Consider the following 19,314-nt stretch of genomic DNA (forward strand, 5'->3'; position numbering starts at 1 on the left):
GTAAACAGCCTGCCGCCTGCCAGCTTGGCGAAAAGATCCTCCGCTCTCGGGAGCAGGTATTGGTCTTGTAGGGACACCCGATTGTTAGTGGCCTTGTAGTCGCCACAGATCCTGACAGAACCATCCGCTTTTAGGACGGGAACGATGGGGCTCACCCAGTCGCTGAATTCAATGGGTGAGATGATGCCCTCTCTCAGCAAACGGTCCAATTCGCTCTCAATTTTCTCCCGCATCACATACGGCACCGCTCTGGCTTTGTGGTGCACTGGTCTGGTGTCCGGGGTGATGCGTATCACTACTTTGCTACCTTTGAACATCCCGACGCCAGGTTAGAATAGTGACTCAAATTGTTGTAGGACTTGTGAGCATGAACTTCGCTCCACAGATGACACTGCGTGCACATCCACCCATTTCCAGTTCATCTCAGCTAACCAGCTCCTCCCCAACAGTGTGGGACCATTGCCCGGAACAATCCAGAGCGGCAGCCGATTCATTGATCCATTGTGTGTGACTGCCATTATTGCACTGCCTACTACTGGAATGATTTCTTTGGTTATACGTCCGTAGTTGTGTCTCAATGCGTTCTAGTTTGGGTCTACTGGCTTTGAGTGGCCATAGCTTTTCGAATTGTTGAACGCTCATGAGTGATTGGCTGGCCCCCGTGTCCAGCTCCATGCGTACAGGGATGCCGTTTAATAAAACCTTCATCATCATTGGTGGCATTTTGGTATATGAGCTATGAATGTTTGCCACATGAACCCGCTGAACTTCAGCGTCCATTGATTTGCCCCACGAGTCATCCTGCCTCACAGACCCCTCTTCTGGTCCATCCACCTCGTAAATTAGCCTGGTTTCAGGCTTCCTGCACATTCGAGCTAAATGGTCACTGAGGTTGCAATTTCTGTAGACAAATTGTTGAAACCTGCAAGTCCTGGCAGAGTGTTTGCCCCCACACCTCCAGCATGAGCTGAGATTCCCATTGTTGTGAACAAAGGAGCTATGACCCGGCATTCCTCACTGATTGTCCCTTTGACTGCTCTTGAGTACTCTGTTAGTGGGTGTCAATGACCCCATTCTGGACTGCATTGTCCACTGTGATGGCGTAAATGTCCGTTCAGCCTGCCATTGTCTCTGTTGAAAACCTACTCTGGTGTCTATTGCTGCCTGGGGTGTGTCGAACTGCCCTTGCCTGCCTGCGGGACTCTGAGTCGCGTTTATGCTATTGACTCCCTGATCCCCTGCCACGTTGGAGACAGAATTGCACGCGTATATTATTTTGGTTTCCTCCTCCCCCGCCTTGAAAGTCTGAGCCGCCGCTTCCAAAGTCAAGTCCTTGGTCTCAATTAACTTTCGGAAAATCCCCGCATGACCGATGCCCTTAATAAAGAAGTCCCTTAACATCTCCCCCCTGCAGGCGTCTGTGCACTTACAGAGGCTGGCCAAATGCCGGAGGTCCGCAACGAAGTCTGGTATGCTCTGTCCTTCACGACGTCGGTGGGTATAGAATCTGTGTCGGGCCACGTGTATGCTACTCGCTGGTTTGAGGTGCTCACCGATTAGTTTGCTGAGCTCTTCAAAGGTTTTGTCCACCGGCTTTTCGGGTGCTAGTAGGTCCTTCATGAGCGCGTAAGTCTTAGGTCCGCAGCTGGTCAGCAGATGGGCCCTTCGCTTGTCGGCCACTGCATCTCCCAGCCATTCTTTCATGACAAAGCTTTGCTGGAGCCTCTCAATGAAATCGTCCCAGTCCTCACCAACACAGTACCGTTCCTCTGTGCTACCGGTGGCCATTCTTGTGGGTCGTTGATTCCGTTTCTCGTCGCCAATGTAATGTCCTTACTCAATGGCACAAAACCAACATGAGGCACATTCTATGGACAAGGTCACTCTATGACCTGAACCTTTATTCATAGGACCATGAAGTGATGACCCTGCGTGGGACCTCCCTTTATATACCTGGATGACCAGGTAAGGAGTGTCTCCCACAAGTTCACCCCCTGTGGTCAAGGTGTGCATTGCTTAAGTATATACAGCATTGTAGTGTTGTTACATAGATGTTACATACATGACAGCCTGGTACAATCCATAGTGATAAATCATACACAGTTCCATTGTACGATACCTTCACTGTCGCACTGCCAGTGACTGGTATGAGCTCTTTGGTGTAACTTCGCAGCTTGGTGTGAATCGGGCTTAGTTTTGGCTTTTGTGTCTTGTTGCCTCACAGTTTCTCAAAAGCCTTCTGGCTCATAATTGACTGACTCGCCCCCGTGTCCAATTCCATGGAAACTGGAATGCCGTTTAATTTGACTTTCAACATTATCGGAGGGCTTTTGGTGGTGAAGGTGTATACCTCGTAACTCATACACTCTCTCTTCATCCTCGGGTTGAATTGCCTCTCTTACTAGTTCGGTATGATCCGTGTCGGATTGGTCATATTCTGCCAACTCTGTCACGTGGTGACTCGCAGCACGTTTGCACATTTGCTGGAGGTGCCCCATTGTTCCGCAGCCTTTGCACACGTAGTGCTTGAATCAACATTAATGGGCTCGATGATTACCCCCGCAGCACCAACATGGAGTTAATAGATTCGCATTCACGCCCCACAGCAGACTCTGAGTCATCCTAGTTCTGGCCTCTGCAGGCGTGTAGGCCCTGCCATGTACAGTTCTGCCTGCTGAAGGCGTTATTTTATGTACAGTACTTGTCGGTGAGCTTCGATGCTGCAAAGATATCTGTTTAGTATTATCGTTCGTGGACATGAAAGCCTGGGCTATCATGATGACCTTGCTCAGATCTAGGGATTCGGCAGACTGCAGTTTATGAAGAATTACCTCGTGGCCGATTCCAAGCACGAAAAAGTCCCGCAACATTACCCCCAAAAATCCAGCAAATACGCACGGTCCCGCAAGGCATCTTAGGTCGGCGACATAGCTCTCCACATTCTGGCCCTCGGAGCGATGGTGCATGTAAAAGTGATACCTGGCCATTAAGATGCTCTCCTTCGGCTTGAGGTGTTCTCGAACCAGCATGCACAACTCTGCATATGTCTTCTCTGTTGGTTTTGTTGGTGCTCGCATATATCGTGGACCATCAAACAGTGAGGAGAATTGCCCTGCGCTTGACCGCGGCCTCTTCCGTATCCAGCTCGTTGGCCACGAAGTACTGGTCAAGATGCTCAACGAGGTTTCCCAATCATCACCCTCAACAAATCTCTCAAGAATACCAACGGCAGCCATAACTGCGTGAAAGTTTGTGATCTGTTACTCGTCGCCAATTGTTATGTTCTGAATAACTCCACAAGACTGCATACTGTAAGCTCAAACTGTTGTGACCTTGGTCTCTTTAATGTAACTCCAGACTGAGGAAGCAGCATGGTAGACTGCCTTTTATACCTGCTTGCCCAGGGCATGCAGGTGACCCTTGGGTCTCCCACAGGTGCACCCCCTGGTGGCAAGTCTTACACACTAGTAAAAGGTTAGATACATAACACTACCCAGGAACAACTAAAAAAGGTACAGTAATACTTTATGAATATTACTTTACAAACATGGGATTCAGAACAGGATATGAAAGGAAGGGGAGGGGGCAGACATAAGAAAAATAATACAACTGAATATTATTACCTGATCTTCAGATTCTGACTCAATATCAACAGCATCTGTGAAATCCACGAGCAAACTGAGGTCCAGCTCACTGGGGCCTGGTACGTTTAGGGAAATAAGATGTCAGAAAATAAGGAGAGAACTTGTCACCTGGTGAAATCCTTAGCAGTTTACAATGGTACCTATTGACACATAGCATTAACTGTGGCTCAGTGGGCAGCACCCTCGCCTCTGAGTCAGAAGGTTGTGGGTTCAAGTCCCACTCCAGAGACTGGAACACAAAATCAGTGCAGTGCCGAGGGAGTGTTGCATTGTCGGAGGTGCTGTTTGTCACATGAGACATTAAACCATCTGCCCTCTCAGGTGGACATAAAGATCCCATGGCACAATTTGATGAAGAGCTGGGGAGTTCTCCTGGTCTCAGCTGGAGTATTGGGAGTCCCCCAAATTTTAACCCCAAAAACAGGTGGGTTGGGATCGGATGTGAGGTTAAAGTGATGAAAATCTGAATCTCGACCCCAACCTGCCTATTTGCGGCTTTAATGGAGGCGGGACATGAGGGGGACAGCTGAGGCAAAATCTCCGGCTGTGATCTTTACAGATCAGCAAGGTCCCAGATCTGATCTTTGTGGCAGCTGAAATGAGTTGGGGTAGCACTCTCGCCTCCGAGTTAGAATTGTAGATTCAAGTCCCACTCCAGAGCACATAATCTAGGGTGACACTACCAGTACTGAGGGAGTGTTGCACTGCTGGAGATGCTGTCTTGCGGATGAGACGTTAAACCGAGGCCCCATCTGCCCTCTTAGGTGGATGTAAAAGATCCCATGGCACTATTTTGAAGAAGAGCAGGGGAGTTCTCCCCGGTGTACTGGCCAATATTTATCCCTCAACCAACATCACTAAAAAAAAACAGATGATGTGGTCATTTATCTCATTGCTATTTGTGGGAGCTTGCTGTGCGCAAATTGACTGTTGCATTTCCTATATCACAACAGTGACTACACTTCAAAAAAGTACTTTATTGGTTGTGAAGTACTTTGGGATGCCCTGGGGTCTTGAAAGGTGCTATAGAAATGAAAGTTCATTCTTTCATAGAATCTTACAGCACAGGAGGCCACCATTTGGCCCATCGTGCCCGTGCCTGTCTTCTAGCTTTCTTTACAACTGTCCTAAATTAAGAGGACTGAACATCAGTCAGGGTTCCTGCTCCTAGTAACCACTACAGGAAACGTGTGTGAATACATCAGGTGAGGACAGGACTAGGGTTAGCTGTGATGCACTACAAGGTCGGATAGCCTGCCATTAATTGGTGACAGGTTTTCACTTGGAACAGGCAAGTAGGCAACCAGTGCCCTAGCAACTGTATCCCAGCGATGGAATCCATGTCTTTGGGAGAGCAGGCACGTTTGAAAATCTCCAAGATCAGAAGATGAATACAGACCAGGAAGGCCATCTGGTCTATTTTAAGTTCACCCATCCTGAAAAACCTGACACAGCACCCCCCCACCCTTCCCAATCCCCCCCCACCACCCTTCCCAATCCCCCCCTGGGGTATCAAGCCATTTTCACCTACACCTACTCTGCCTGTTCCATGTGTTGATCAAGCTGTGAATAACGTCCTGATGTATCACTTAAAACTTGGCTTTTGTTAGTTTGAACCCATGTCCCCTTGACCTACTCGGGCAATTGAGTTTGGTGTCAACCTTTTCCATACCTTAAAAATTGGCCTCTGCGAGATCTCCTCTCAGCCGTCTTCTTTTGAGGCTGGATAGCCCAAGTTTCTCCAGAAATCAGGGAAATTCCAACGATGTTTTATAAATACATTAAGAGCAAGAGGATAACTAGAGAAAGAGTGGGGCCTAGGGTTTTCACAAAAGAGAGGGGCGATGCAGATTTTGCAATGAGAGAGGACGAGCGTGAAATATTAGATGAGATAAACAGTGAGAAAGGAAGTATTAAGGGGCTTAGCAACTTTGAAAGTGGATAAATCCCCAGGCCCGATTAAATGTATCCCAGACTGTTAAGAGAAGCAAAATAGGAAATAGCAGATGCTTTGACCATCATTTTCCAATCCTCTCTGGCTACAGGTGTTGTGCCAGAGGACTGAAGGACTGGTAATGTTGTACCTTTGTTTAAAAAGGGAGAAAGGGATAAACCGAGTAATTACGGGCCAGTCAGCCTAACCTCAGTGGTGGGGAAATTATTGGAAAAAATCCCGAGGGACAGGATAAACTTCATTTGGCATGAATTAATCAAGGACAGTCAGCATGGATTTGTTAAGGGAAGTTCGTGTCTGACTAACTTGATTGAATTTTTTGAGGAGGTAACTAGGAGGGTCAATAAGGGCAGTGTGTATGATGTAGTGTATATGGATTTTAGCAAAGCTTTTGATAAGGTCCCACATGGCAGACTGGTTATGATAGTAAAAGCCCATGGGATCCAAGACAAAGTGGCAAATTGGATCCAAAATTGGCTCAGTGGCAGGAAGCAAAGGGTAATGGTTGATGGGTGTTTTTGTGACTGGAAGGCTGTATCCAGTGGGGTTCCGCAGGGCTCAGTGCTGGGTCCCTTGCTTTTTGTGGTGTGTATCACTGACTTGAACTTGAATGTTGGAGGTATGATTAAGAAGTTTGCAGATGACACTAAAATAGGCTGTGTGGTTGATAATGAAGAAGAAAGCTGTGGATTGCAGGAAGATATCAATGTACTGGTCAGGTGAGCAGAACAGTGGCAAATAGAATTCAATCTTGATAAGTGTGAATTAATGCATTTGGGGAGGTCTAACAAGGCAAGGGAATACACATTAAATGGTACAACACTGAAAAATGTAGAGGCCCAACGGGACCTTGGAGTGCAGGTCCACAGATCCCTAAAGATAACAGGCCAGGAAGATAAGGTGGTTAAGAAGGCATATGCAATACTTGCCTTTATTAGTTGATGCATGGAATACAAGAGCAAGGAGGTTATGTTTGAACTGTATAAAACACTGGTTAGGCTGCAGCTGGAGTACTGTGTGTAGTTCTGGTCACATTACAGGAAAGATGTGATTGCACTGGAAAGGGTGCAGAGGAAATTTACAAAAATGTTGCCTGGACTGGAGAATTTTGACTGTGAGGAAAAATTGAAGTTGCTGGGTCTGTTTTCTTTGGAACTGAGGAGGCTGAGGGGAGACCTGATTGAGGTATATAAAATTATGAGTGGCCTGGATAGAGTGGATAGGAAGGACTGGTTTCCTTTGGCAGAGAGTTCAACAACCAGAGGCCATAGATTTAAAGTAACTCGAGGGAGGTTTAGAGGAGATATAGGGGAAACTTCTTCACCTAGAGAGTGGTGAGGGTCTGGAACTCACTGCCTGAAAGGGTGGTAGAGACACAAACCCTCACCACTTTTAAAAGATACTTGGATGTGTACTTAAAGTGCCGTAACCTTCAGGACTACGGACCAAGAGCTGTAAAGTGGGATTAGGCTGGATAGCTCTTGGTCAGCCGGGGCAGACACGATGGGCCGAAATGGTCTCCTTCTGTGCTGTAAATTTCTATGATTCTATGAATGCGCCCTGGAAAAGTCACACAACCACTCCTGGGTTGCTAAATATTATGTTGTTACGGAGGTGTGGAGCTGACAATATTATTTTAGACTCAGACTTGATTGTGCTTAGTAACGGTCAACAAATGTCTCATGTCTCCCATCAACTGCCTCCTCCCCCATTTGCCATGAATACAAATGGCTGCCCCAGGACTTCGAGCTTACCTGCCACAGGATCCTTGGTAGGGAACAGCTTGTTGTCAACTGCCACAGATATATCATAAAACACCTCCTCTTCATCTCGGTCTGCATCCAGCTGGGTAGAAATTGGAGAAAAAAGTCCTGCCTTCAGCTACATTCCATATTTAATATCAGTGATTCTATATTGGGGGTTAACAACAACAACTTGTATTTATATAGCACCTTTAAGGTAGTGAAACGTCGCAAGGTGTTTCACAGCAAGGGACTAAAGTTTTGACACCGAGCCACATAAGGAGACATTAGGGTAGATGACCAATAGCTTGGTCAAAGAGATAGGTTTTAAGGAGCGTCTTGAAGGAGGAAAGAGAGGTAGAGAGGCGGAGAGGTTTATGGAGGGAGTTCTACAGCTTAGTGTTGTGTATAGAAGAACTCCACGAGGCTGAGTACTGTGAGCTAAACTTAGTGTGACCTTAATCTTTATTATAACTCCAGCGTGCCTAAACAACATGGCAGACAACCTTTTATACTGGCCCTGCACGAGTGTGCAGGTGACCATTAGGACTCCAACAGTCGCGCCCTCTGGTGGCAAGTATTACATAGTTACATACAGGGATGCTCAAAAAAGCAGAATTAGAGGAGTGTAGATATCTCAGTGGGGGTGAGGGGTGGTTGGGGGGTTGGGGGGGGTGGCTGAAGGAGATTACAGAGATAGGGAGGGGTGAGGCCATGGAGGGATTTGAAAACAAGGATGATAATTTTGAAATCGAGGTGTTGCTTAACCGGAAGGCCAATGTAGGTCAGCGAGCACAGGGGGTGATGGGAGAGCAGGACTTGGTACTAGTTAGGACACGGGCAGCCGAGTTTTGGATCACCTCTAGGGTAGAATGTGGGAGGCCAGCCAGGCGTGCGCTGGAACAGTCATGTCTAGAGGTAACAAAGGCATGGACGAGGGTTTCAGCAGTGGATGAGCTGAGGCAAGGGCAAAGATGACGATGTTACAGAGGTGGAAACTGGCGGTCTTAGTTATGCTGCGGATATGTGGTCAAGGGCTCATTTCAGGGTCAAATATGACACCAAACATGATGAGCCGAATGGCCTCCTTCAGTGACGTAAATTTCTATGATTCTATGATTCAAGGTTGTGAACAGTGTGGTTCAGCCTCAGACAGAAGTTGGGAAGAGGGATGGAGTCAGTGGCGAGGGAACGGAGTTTGTGGCGGAGACCAAAAACAATGGCTTCGGTTTTCCCAATATTCAATTGGAGAAAATTTCTGCTCTCGTCGGACAAGCAGTCTGACATTTGAGAGACCGTGGAGGGGTAGAGAGAAGTGATAGTGAGCTAAACCTGGGTGTCATCAGCGTACATGTGGAAAATGACGCTGTGTTTTCAGATGATGTCGCCAAGGGGCAACTTGTAGATGAGAAATAGGAGGGGGCAAGGATAGATCCTTGGGGGATACCAGAGGTAACGATGTGGGAGCGGAAAGAGAAGCTGTTGCAGGTGATCCTTTGGCTACGATTAGATATAGAAGAATGGAACCAGGTGAGTGCAGTCTCACCCAGGTGAACAACGGTGGAGAAGGATAGAGTGGTTAACCGTGTCAAGGTTCCATATTTAATATCAGTGATTCTGTACTGAGAGTTAAGTTTCACATTTCAATGCTACTGTGTCAAACACAGATGCTTATATGAATCAGCCAGGCATTATCTGTCTGTGTCTGCATCCATCTGTACCACCCAGGATTTCGGATTAGAGAGGACTAATTCTAGTAATGATGCAGTCTTTCATTTGTGTTTAGCGAGTTATCTAGCTTATTGGGTTAAGTAAATTTACATTAGGTTTGTGAGTACAGTACTGTCAGAATCATCGTAATTCACCAACACAATTCTGAATCATAAGCATAGAATCATTGAAATGTTAGTGAGGAAGGAGGCCATCATGTCCCTGCTGTCCGAGATCCATATTGGAGCTCTCTATTCTAATCTCAATTCCCTGCTCTTTCCCTGTACCCTTTAATATTTTCTTCTTTTATGTTATTGATCTCATTCCCTCAAGTGCTGTGAGGGACTCAGCTTTGTATCTTACCCACCCTTTCCCTCAACGACTATCTGTCCCACCTGTGACAGGATCTGTGGCTCTCGTATCGGACTGTTCAGCCATCAAAGAACTCACTTAGGGAGTGGAAGCAAGTCTTCCTCAACTCCGAGGGACTGCCTATGATGATGATGATGCAACCTGCCCTCATAATTTAACTGTTAAAATCCAGTATCATTCTGCTGAATCTGCATCAAGTCTGAGCTAAGATTGCACTCCTTGATGCAAAGCTAACTCCGGGAATTCAACGCATTGAAACCAAAGCCCATTCTTAATTGATCAGTCAGTATATCTAATTCCCCTCCCCCGCCTCAAGGGTGACAGTCGCTAGCAGCCCCGATGGTACCTCACCCATTCTTCATACGTGAGCCCAGTGATGGCTAACAGGCTAACCGACCACAGGTGCATCACAAAGACCAGCTTGATCCCGTTTTCACCCAGCGTCTACGCATGACCCCCTTTATAGCCTAAGGTCTCTGAGTCTAATTAAAGTGCCCCTCTGCTAGGATCAGATACCCTCACATGGATTGGGAATCAATGACCTTCCTGGCCTCTTTAGATCAGTTCTTTATTCCCTGTTGGGGAAGTCCTAGCTTAATTCAATGAGCATTGTAGGTGTGTAGCGATTAGCGACAACAGCAATTGTTCAATACCTTTTATTAATGGAAAGCTTTAATTGCAATTAAAATCAATAACTGGATATGTGGCAGCACACTTTTTGTTACTTTATAGACACATCAAAAATGAAAATAGATTTCACGATTCATTAAGGATCAGTTCTGAGAGGCAATGCAATTCATGTTCAGTATTAAATCAGTGATAAAAAGTAGAGGTAATAACATAACATAATTTGCTTTTGTATTGTCACATAATGATAATTAACGAACAGCAAAAGGGTCTTGGCTTCGCTCCAGCACAAACTGTGTCATCTCCTTTACAATCAATCACATAGTGTAATGGTTATGTTACAGAGAAAGTGAGTTCAATCCCACCACGCCAATTTGAATTCAGTAAAAGAGACCATGACCTGGATTGTCATTAAAACCTAACATGTTCACCAATGTCCTTTAGGGAATGAAACCTGCTGTCCTAACCTGGTCTGGCCCATATGTGACTCCAGTCCCACAGCAATCTGGTTAACCCTTAACTGCCCTCTGAAGTGACGATGACACCCCAAATAATTCTCTGCAAAATATTCCAACCGCATCATCTATAATATATTTTAAAAACACAAATCTTTTACAGACTTGCAATTTTAAAATGCTTTGTGCTTCTTAAGTCCTACTCCAGGGACTTGAGCCCCAAAAATCTAGGCTGACACGCCAGTGCAGTGCTGAGGGAGCACTGCACTGTCGGAGGTGCCGTCTTTCAGATGAGATGTTAAACCGAGGTCCTGTCTGCTCTCAGGTGGACGTAAAAGATCCCATGGCACTATTCGAAGAAGAGCAGGGGAGTTATCCCCGGTGTCCTGGCCAATATTTATCCCTTAATCAAAATAACAAAAACAGATTATCTGGTCATTATCACATTGCAGTTTGTGGGAGCTTGCTGGTGCGCAAATTGGCTGCCGCGTTTCCCACATTACAACGGTGACTACACTCCAAAATTACTTCATTGGCTGTAAAGCGCTTTTGAGACGTTCGATGGTCATGAAAGGCGCTATATAAATCCAAGTCTTTCTTTTTTTAGTTGGAGCCTGAAGCTGACTGTTGTTTGATCGAAGAATTTGCGTAATTCCCTGACTGACTGAGCTGAGGCTCTGTTCACATAAAAATTAGAATTCGTAGTCTTAAAAAGGACACAGATGTGCTTTGCCAACTGACTAAAATCTCATATTACTCCCCACAAGGCTATAAAGCAGTGGTCGGCATGCAAGGTCCTGGTCGCCCTATGAAAGAAAGAGATGATGGATCCTGATGGACGGTTCCCCGAGCAGACTGTCGAATTCGTTTGGCAGAATGTCTCATCACCAGAGCTTTCACACAAGCACCAAGACGTAGCTTGGTTGGCGGTGAGAAGGGCCCTACCCGTCAGATCCTTCATGCACAGCCGGAGTTTCAGAGGCACGACACTCTGCTCCCGAGTCAGCTGTGGTGCGGACGAGACTACCATTCATTTCCTTCGGGATTGCCCCTTTGCAAGGCAGTTCTGGAAGGAGATGCAATGGTTGCTGTCGAGGTTCATCCCAAGCAGCTCTGTAACACAGGACTCTGTGCTCTGCGGACTCTTCCCAGGGATGCACACCGAGACAGACATCATCTGCTGCTGGAGAGCCATCAACACGGTGAAAGACGCACTTTGATCTTCCCAAAGCTTGCTGGTCTTCCGGAGCAAGGAGATATCCACGGCCGAGTGTTGCAGACTGGCGCAATCCAAGGTCCAGGAGTACGTGCTGAGGGACGCACTAAAGGTTGGTGCTTTCGCCGCAAAGGCACGATGGGGGAAGAGCCACAGTTAAAGGCCCTTCCGCCACGATAAACCCAGGGGCTGGAATCAGACCCCCCCCTCGGGCTGTACTTGTTAATCTGCTTGTATACATAGAGCACCATGTACTGAAAAACACCTGTGTTGTGCCATGTATAATGAAAGTCTCTGCACTGTTTAGTAACTTGTAAAGAAATGTAAATATATTCTCATCCGTTCCGTGTACTGCTTTCATCTGCATAGTGCTACATGTAACGTGATTCGTGATCGGTATTGAAATGTATCCTGGAATGTAAACCTGTTCTCATCTGCTCCATGTAATACCCTTATTTGCAGAGTATTACATGTAACGTGCTTTACGGATTGTACTAAACTGTACCTTGAAATGAAATGCACGCTAATGCATTGTATGGAGCTGCTGTCAGCATCCAAACTAATTGTATGGAATTGCTGACCGCAAGGTACTGAACTACTTTCCAATGTATTGTGAAAATTTTATATGAATAAAGTATATTTTTAGAAAAAAATATATATTACTCCCCTCCTTCTAAAACAGTCTGACTTATGCCACAGGAGATCCACTAGATATATGTCAGCTGCGGCTCAGCTGGTAGAACTCTCAATTCTGAGTCAGAAGGTTGTGGGTTCATAGTCCCACTTTCGAGTCATAAATCTAGGCTGACACTCCAGTGCAGTACTGAGGGAGTGCTGCACTGTCGGAGGTGCCGTCTTTCGGATGAGACATTAAGCCGAGGCCCTGTCTGCCCCCTCAGGTGGACATAAAAGATCCCATGGCACTATTTCAAAGAAGAGCAGGGGAGTTATCCCTGGTGTCCTGGCCAAAGTTGGCAGAGTACAGCTGACTGCATATGCAGTCAAGAAAAGAGAAATAAATAAAAATAGATGCGGATTTATTGCCAGGATGGATTTATTTTCTCTACTTTTCAAGGCTATACCCAGGAAACAATTACATCCGATACATTTTATGCTTAGTATTAGGCTTTGTATTAAAAGATTCCCCTCCCTATGATGGGTTTTGATAGAGTACATGGAGAGATGTGTTTTCACTGGCAACAAGGTCGGTAAGCAGAGGACACGGATTTAAGATAATTGGGAAAAGAACCTGGGAAATGAGGAGTTTTTTTTTTATGCAGTGAGTTGTTAGGATCAGGAATGCACTGCCCGAAAGGGTGGTGGAAGCAGATTCATAGGTAACCCTCAAAAAGGAATTGAAAATATACTTGAAAAGGAAAAATTTGCAGGGTGATGGGGAAAGAGCAGGGGGAGTGGGACTAAGTGGATAGTTGTTTCAAAGAGCTAGCACAAACACGATGGGCAGAATGGCCTCCTTCTGTGCTGTATCATTCTTTGATTTTCTCAATCTTTATATTAATGTTGGTGGACTTCAGTGACATGCTGATTCTCCATTACCAAACTTTGGAATCTTACCAGACTGCACTTCAATATGAGTAACTGTAAACTGTACAGTGACCTCTCCGTCAGAAGGATCTAACCTGAGTCCCATCACAGCTGTCCCATCGTGACTGCTATTTGGATGTGAAGCACTCTGAAATACGGGATCTGAGGCAGTTATTTCCTTGGCTTCATTCAAACAGACGTCAGGAGGAAACTATCCAAATCCTTCTGAGTCAGCTGGGGCTCAGTGGGTAGCACTCTCGCCTCTGAGTCAGAAGATTGTGGATTCAACTCCCACTCCAGGAATTTGAGCACATAAATCTAGGCTGACACTAAGGATGTGCTGTGCTGTCGGAAGTGCTGTCTTTTGGACGTAAAAGATCTCATGGCACTATTTTGAAGAAGAGCAGTGACTACACTCCAAAAGTACTTAATTGGATGTAAAGCACTTTGAGATGGTCGGCTGTCGTGAAAGTCTTTCTTTCTTATTAATGCAAAAGAGACAATTACCTCCCAAACCACACAATCCCAAATTGTAATTGTAATTAGGTTAATCAGCAACTAAAATAGCACAGGTCCCAGGTAGGCTTGAGGTCAAGAAGTAGCTGCCTTGCTAATTAAAAATACTCAAATATCAATTGAGATATAGATGCAAGATTAAGTATAAGAAATCTAGGACAGAGAGCAGCAGAAACTTTATTTTACAGAGTGTTGTGAGGCTGTCGAATGCATTACCAGAGTTAGTGACTGAAGTGGAGACCACGCCAATATTTAAGAACAGGATACGTAGGTCGGAGAACTCTGCCATCTTCCAATGTTGGCCCCCTATTTCCTTCGCCCCGCCATTGGTGGCTGTGCCTTCAGCTGTCTGGGCCCCACGCATTGGAATTCCCTCCCAGAACCTCTCTACCTCTCTCACCTGCTGCAAGATACTCCTTAAAACCTACCTCTTTGACCAAGCTTTTGGTCACCTGTCCTGATATCTCCTTAACTGGTGCGATGTCAGATTTTGCCTGATTACACTTCTATGTTAAAGACGCAATATAAATGTAAATTGTTGATGAAGGAAAAGTTGGATCAAGGGAACAGAGAGGGCACATGCCTTCCTTGGTCTGGCCTATATGTGACTCCAGCCACACACCGTGGTTGACTCTTAACTGCCTCGTCAGCCATTCAGTTATATCACCATCTTCTCAGAGCAACTAGACATGGGTAATAAATGTTAATTTTGCCAGCAATACCCACATAAAATTATTAATTTTAAAACAAATTGAAAAGCGCATAAATGAAGATTATTGCAACACAGAACAGCCGCGAATGACTGCACTGATACACTTCCAGGCATTAGATCGCATTACATCTTGGGAAAAAACCTCCGACGTTTACAAATAGCCTCCAAATTAAATTTGCTCCACTGAATGGAACTTATCAGAGTTCAAATTCATGTTTTTTTTCTTTTAAACTAAATTTGTTGTGATTTTGATGCCATAGCCAGACTAATGCAGCGACAACAGTGGATACCAAGCAGACGAGAAAGGCCCCCAGCTGTGGCTCAGTGGGTAGCACTCTCATCTCTGAGGCCGAAGGGTGTGGGTTCAGTCCCACTCCAGAGACTTGAGCACAAAATGTAGGCTGACACTCCAGTGCAATGCTGAGGGAGTGCTGCACTGTCAGCGTTATGTCTTCAATACTCTTATGAATGACTCCATGAGGTCTAGTATTGTACTTGAGATGTTATGACCGTAGTCCCATTTATTGTAACTCCAGAGTGAGGCACAAGCATGGTGGGCAGCCTTTTCGACTGGGCCCTGCACACTTTGCAGGTGACCCTCAGGTCTCCCACTGCAGTGCCCTCGAGTGGCACACCTTATGTGACTATAATACATGACATCACTTCCCCTTACAATTGACTCGTACATTGACGGTGACCTGGGCTTTGCTCTTCCTGGTTGACCATTGGAGGGTCGCTTCTAGCTTGGGTGGGTTGGTGGTGAGATTTGTTGCCAGTGGAGGTCCCCGTGGTTTCTGGTTGTGAGTCCATGATTACTCCATTCTCCCCCCCACACAGAGATCATGCTAATGGCCCGTTACAGGCAAGTTGCATTCAAGTTCATCACATGGGTTTTACATTTACATCTTGGTACATTTGTTGGGTGGATTACAGTTGCGTTTCTTTTTGTGTGGTACATTTACATGATCAGTACAAGTATATCAGTACAGGTACACAAGGACAGTCTAGTTCCAGCACGGCCAGATGAGATCCGGGTCGTATGGTGGCAGTGCAGCGCCCCATGCTAGTGGGTCTGTGGGCGAGGTGAGCTCATTTTGCTCGAGTTGCCGGAGCTCAGGGCTCTTGCCGTTACTCCGAGTGTCGGACAGGCCCAAAGACAGCTGATGTGTCTGTGACCTCCCTGTCCTTTTTGTTTGCACAGTGTCGCTGCTGCTCCCTGGGAAGCGGCCTGAGTGAGTGAGCGTTTCGTCTAAGCGACGGTGGGGCTGCCTCGTCTTGTCTAGCAGTTCGCAGGGGACTGCTGACTCACTTTCCTTGAAGGCACCGTTGTGAGCACTCTCTAGTTTGGGATCCTGGCTGGTCCAGGTCCCTTTTGGAGGAGCCGTTGCGGGTGACCCTTCGCTCTTGGGCATTGCCGTGGTGGCGAGTGGGATTGTGGGCTGCGCCTTTTCCACCCGGGTGATGGGCGACAGTAGCCGACTGCGAGCAGAGGCGCAGTTTACTGTTTCTGGCCCGTAGCGGTTCATACCATCGGGTGCCTGCAATGTTAAACCGATCTGAGGCAGGGTATCGCTACCGGTGCCTTTGCTCTCCGGGAATCATTTACTTTGCGGCTTGTCTACTTCTGTCAGCTGTGGGGACACTTTATGATACATCGTTCTGGTCCCGGAGACGCAGGCTACAGCATTGGGTAGCCCGCTGGACCTGTAAACGAATGTTAGGTGTTCGCCCACTACATTGGCTGATTGCAATTTGCACCCGACATCGCTCAACAACATTTTGTTCGTTACAGCTGGACTTTTACATTGGTTACCAATTTCAAGCAGTTCATTCAAAAATGGCGGGTTGCTGGCCTCCTTTAAAATGGTCTTACTACTTTTACCCCAATTGTCTTCCTTGCGTGGAACCACGTGTCGTTGCTCCATTAGCGCTGCACCTCGTGGTTTGGACACCATCTTTTCCCTGTCCATGATGTCGACTGCCACCATCTTCTTTTCCAGGAATTCTGCCACTGAAGCTGGGAAGGCGCCCTCGAATCCAATCTTCCTCCCCAGGAGACCTGCCACTGAAACCGGGAAGGTGCGTTCCGGTCGTCTCGGCCAAATCATCGCCACACAGTCGTGATGAGCGGTCTGTACCTTGGGGGCTGTGCGGATCTGCTCTCCGGTGCCTGGTCCAACCGAAGGTGGGGGCTTGCTCTGCCTCTGAGCATGGGGGACGTCGATCGCTGGAGGGATGAAGTCTTCCCAGTTCCAATGAATCTTCCCCATCCATCTTCTTCCAAGTAGCATTGGTCCATCACCTGAAACAATCCACAATGGTAAATTGTGCACCGCGCCGTGTCATAAGTGTACATTCCTGGGTTTACATCCGCAGTACCAACAACTGATATCAGTTCCTTGGTGTAGATGCGCAGCTTTGCCTGAACCGGGACCAGCTTGGGTCATTCAGCTTGATCGTTCCATGGCCTCTCAAAGGTTTCCAGGCTTATTACTGACTGACTCGCGCCCATGTCCACTTCCATGAAGACTGGAATGCCATTTATCTCGACTTCCATTATCACTGGAGGATAATCTGTGGTGCAGGTATATACTCCATACACTTCGTCCTGGGACTGAGCTGCCTCTCTAGCCATCTCCTTGTAATCTGCGCTGGATTCACAGCCATCTGCTGACTCCTCTTCCACGTGGTGAGTCACAGCTCTTTTGCACATTCGCTGGAGGTGGCCCTTTGTGCTGCAGCCTTTGCACACATAGTCTCTGAGCCGACACTGATGAGCCCTGTGATTATCGCCGCAATGTCAGCATAGTGCTACTCGACTTACATTTGCACCCCCCGGCGGACTCTGAGTTAAAGGACTTGGGGGGCTGTAAGCTCTGCCCTGGGCAGATTCACGTTCAACAGTTCGGCCTGTGAAAGGCGCCATTGTATTTACAGTACTTGCCGGGTTTGAGTCCTGAGAGTGAGTCATCATCTGCTTGGAGCTGCAACTTGAGGTCATGAACGCCTGGCTGATGCTGATGCTGATGCTGATGGCCTTCAGCAGACAGTAGCCTGTGAAGAAGGGCCTCATGACCGATGCCAATTACGAAGACGTCCCACAATGCATCGGCGAGGGATGCGCCGAATTCACACGGTCCTGCCAGCCACCTGAGGTCATCAGCGTACTTCTCGATTTCCTGGCCCCCGGGACGGCGGTGTGTATAAAATCGATGCCTGGCCGTGAGGATGCTCCCCTTCGGTTTGAGTTGGTCCCGAATTAGCATTTTCAGCTCCTCGTATGATTAGTCGTTGTTTTCTCTGGTGCAAGCAAGTCCCTGATGAGGCTGTAGACCACGGGCCCACAACTGGTCAACAGGATAGCTCTGCGCTTATCTGCCAGTGTGGCCGGATCATTGCCTACAGGTCGTTTGCTACGAAATATTGGTCGAGCCGCTCTGTAACACTTCCCAATCTTCACCCTCTGAGAACTTTTCTAATGCACCAACGTTAGTCATTTTTGCATGAAAGTTTGTAATCTCGTCGCCAGTTGTTATGTCTTTAATACTCTTTTGACTCCATGAGGTCTAGTTTTGTATTTCAGCTGTTGTGACCTTATTCCCATTTATTGTAACTCCAAAGTGAGGCACAAGCATGGTGGTCAGCCTTTTATACTGGGCCCTGCACACCTATGTAGGTGACCCTCAGGTCTCCCACTGCAGTGCCCTCTGGTGGCACACCTTATGTGACTGTACAGTTAGTATACATGGTCTACATACATGATAGTCACAGGTGCCGTCTTTCGGATGAGACGTTAAACATAGAAACATAGAAACAGAGAAAATTGGTACAAGAGCAGGCCATTCGGCGCTTTGAGCCTGCACCACCTTTCAATAAAATCATGGCTGATCATTCACCTCAGTACCCCTTTCCTGCTTTCTCTCCATACCCCTTGATCCCTTTAGCCATAAGGGCCATATCTAACTCCCTCTTGAATATATCCAATGAACTGGCATCAACAACTCTCTGCGGTAGAGAATTCCACAGGTTAACAACTCTCTGAGTGAAGAAGTTTCTCCTCATCTCAGTCCTAAATCGCGTTCCCCTTATTCTTAGACTCCTGGTTCTGTACTTCCCCAATATCGGGAACATTCTTCCTGCATCTAACCTGTCCAGTCCCGTCAGAATTTTATATGTTTCTATGAGATCCTCTCTCATCCTTCTAAACACCATTGAATAAAGGCCTAGTCGATCCAGTCTCTCCTCATATGTCAGTCCTGCCATCCCGGGAGTCAGTCTGGTGAACCTTCGCTGCACTCCCTCAATAGAAAGAACGTCATTCCTCAGATTAGGAGACCAAAACTGAACACAATATTCCAGGTGAGGCCTCACCAAGGCTCTGTACAACTGTAGTAAGACCTCACTGCTCCTATACTCAAATCATGAAGGTCAACGTACCATTTGCCTTCTTCAATGCCTGCTGTACCTGCATGCCAACTTTCATGACACCCAGATCTCATTGCACCTCCCCTTTTCCTAATCTGCTGCCATTCAGATAATATTCTGCCTTTGTGTTTTTGCCACCAAAGTGGATAACCTCACATTTATCCACATTATACTGCATCTGCAATGCAATGCCCACTCACCTAACCTGTCCAAGTCACCCTGCAGCCTCTTAGCATCCTCCTCACAGCTCACACCACCACCCAGCTTAGTGTCATCTGCAAACTTGGAGATATTATACTCAATTCCTTCATCTAAATCATTGAAGTATATTGTAAATAGCTGGGGTCCCAGACTGAGCCCTGCGGCACCCCACTAGTCACTGCCTGCCATTCTGAA

General features: G+C 46.8%; 1 protein-coding gene across 1 annotated transcript in view; it reads right to left on the bottom strand.

Annotated features, from left to right (window-relative positions):
• ak5 (adenylate kinase 5) overlaps nucleotides 1-19,314 on the bottom strand; it is a 113,560-nt gene that overhangs the window by 45,007 nt on the left and 49,239 nt on the right. Inside the window, exons 7-8 of the mRNA XM_070885985.1 lie at nucleotides 7,353-7,443; nucleotides 3,624-3,700 (exon numbers count right to left, since the gene is read on the bottom strand). Of these exons, the coding sequence (XP_070742086.1) occupies nucleotides 3,624-3,700; nucleotides 7,353-7,443 (168 nt within the window). The remainder of the gene's footprint in view (nucleotides 1-3,623; nucleotides 3,701-7,352; nucleotides 7,444-19,314) is intronic.

Source organism: Pristiophorus japonicus, chromosome 8 (genome assembly GCF_044704955.1).
Source record: "Pristiophorus japonicus isolate sPriJap1 chromosome 8, sPriJap1.hap1, whole genome shotgun sequence".
Lineage (NCBI taxonomy): Eukaryota > Metazoa > Chordata > Chondrichthyes > Pristiophoridae > Pristiophorus > Pristiophorus japonicus.